Source organism: Aplysia californica, unplaced genomic scaffold (assembly GCF_000002075.1).
Source record: "Aplysia californica isolate F4 #8 unplaced genomic scaffold, AplCal3.0 scaffold00926, whole genome shotgun sequence".
Classification (NCBI taxonomy): Eukaryota; Metazoa; Mollusca; class Gastropoda; order Aplysiida; family Aplysiidae; genus Aplysia; species Aplysia californica.
This window is the reverse complement of record NW_004798196.1, coordinates 1-2,185: the sequence shown is the minus strand read 5'-3', so window position 1 is coordinate 2,185 and position 2,185 is coordinate 1. Positions and strand designations below refer to the sequence as shown.

Genomic DNA, 2,185 nt, shown 5'->3' with positions numbered 1-2,185 from the left:
AGAGAGAGAGAGAGAGAGAGAGAGAGACTGGACAAAAGTAAGTCACACTTACACTCACCTCTTGATCCATAGAGACCATGTCCGTACAGGTCTGAGACTGCTCGTGAAGTTCCCGAGACAGAAACTTGTACTGCTCGATGAACGAGAACCCTGGAGGCAAACACGAGAACATCACTTTATGATGGAAAATGTTGACAATCATATATTATTTGGCCGCATGAGATGATCATAAAGATAATATTATTTGTTCTCGTAACTGCTATGAAAATGTAAATTGCACACCGACTTCAATCATAGTAGATTGCGCCTTCATAAAAATAATGATTTTATGGACAAATTGAGAAATTTTACGGAAAAATTGAGAAGGCCAAGGGAAAAAAATGAACTTCGCCTACACTTTTGATTTGTTAATAATTTCGGCCCCCAGGCCAAACTCGAGGCCCGGGTGCGAGCAGCTAGGCTAGAGTTGTGAAGACTGATTTGTCAGGACGGACTGTCATCTAATTGAACAGACAGATAAATCTATGATAAGAACTACGCTAAGCAAATTTAGACAAAAACCGTGCTTTGGGAATTATATTCATGTTAAACATGTCTAGATTCTACATGCAACTGTTAGCATGGCACTCAGTCTCAGTATAGTGCAGTAGGCCTTATAATCTAAACGAATCTAAATAATCTAATCTAAATATCCAGCAGAAGAGAAAGTTATGTCCGAGTCTTTGCGCAACCCCTCGACAACAATCACTTTGATGACTTAGATCTAGATTCTAGATCTACATGATTTAGCAGTGGATTCACTGTTATCGGGTTTTTTTCTTTTAAAGTAGGCCTATTAAAATAAGCACAAACTCACCAGTTTCTGAAGGCATGTCGAAGTTCATCGATAGTAAACTCCAAAGAATGAGGAAAACTTTACAACTATTTGGTGGTCCAAACACGCAGAGTGTTTCGTCCTGTGGTTTTCGAATCAACTGGCAAATACCTTGCTCGAGCTTGTTCTTATAAACAACTGATAGCACGATGGACAAGGAAAAAAATCCCACAAATATAGAATCTATATTTCCTAAGTAGTTTCAAAGCACCAAGTGTTCTCACACTGGACAGCTCTCATACAACTGAAGTCTGAACCTGTTTACCCATTGTATTTAAAGCGGCACTTTTCGTAAACACGGCCCAAGTTTTCTCAGAACAGGCAATCCCGGGATACATGTATTATTATGCAAATGAGGTCTGCAAAGGTTTGCATGGAAATTTCAATTTCTTTGATTTTAAAGCTTTTTTCAAATATCTGGAAGCTTTATGGGGTGTATTACAATACAATACAGAGAAAAATGTGCTAGCAGTCTGAAATTAGTACTTTAGTTCTTGAAGTGTGTCATTATTTGCAATTATCTTTCACGAAAAACTTCAAATTATCCCTAGTGGCGCCTCAATGATGTAGTGTTCTTAAAATAGAATGACTGGAGAAACCTGGCCTTGTTCTTTGCAATAAAACTCGGCCTGCCATTGGCTAGAATTTGAACCAACGGGAAGGCTTGTTGTAATGAGGTGACCTGGTCTAGTGGAGCCCCGGTGGGGGCCTACGCACGTTGAGATTTATGATAAGATAGTTTTGATAGACAGTCACAGGCTGGAGAGAAAGTTGCGCACGATCAATTTCCCCTTGGATCAGGCGAATCGCGTATTGCTGGCGCGCTTTGGACACTTTGGTCTTTTTTTGTCTTCTTTTTTTAAAAATCTTTTTTTTTTCAATGCTCAATGTGAGATACATTCTCATTCCGAGACCTACATACAGCCCTGCATTAGAAGTGTTGGCTATCTATCTATTGCAGAAGTAGATCTAGTTTAATCGGCCCTCGTTCGTTTTGTCGCTGGGGGGGGAAAAAAACTAAACAAAACCCAACAAACTGTTTACAGTGGTTTGCCTTTTTGTAGCCTAAAAAATGTTGAAAGAAAAAAAAGAATACCGAGGCACTGAATTGGATTTTCAGGATTGAATGTAGTAACCAGGTATATCTAAAGACATAGTAACAGAACAGTGGGAATTAAAGTACCTGAAGAGATATATTGTACGATAAGATAAGATACTTCTTTATTGTACGGATCCTGGCACATAGGTTTGGTGTTTCACCACGTATACACATACTAACTTACATGCACACACACACACACACACACACAC

General features: G+C 39.1%; 1 protein-coding gene across 2 annotated transcripts in view; it reads right to left on the bottom strand.

Annotated features, from left to right (window-relative positions):
• LOC101864264 (chitinase-like protein PB1E7.04c) overlaps positions 1 to 1,189 on the bottom strand; it is a 9,888-nt gene extending 8,699 nt beyond the window's left edge. The window contains exons 1-2 of one of the 2 annotated variants that reach the window (XM_005110658.3): positions 857 to 1,189; positions 53 to 150 (exon numbers count right to left, since the gene is read on the bottom strand). In XM_005110658.3, the coding sequence (XP_005110715.1) occupies positions 53 to 150; positions 857 to 884 (126 nt within the window). In that variant the 5' untranslated portion in view covers positions 885 to 1,189. The remainder of the gene's footprint in view (positions 1 to 52; positions 151 to 856) is intronic. The other variant, XM_005110659.3, reaches the window with a different exon arrangement.
• Between the last annotated feature and the right edge of the window lie 996 nt (positions 1,190 to 2,185).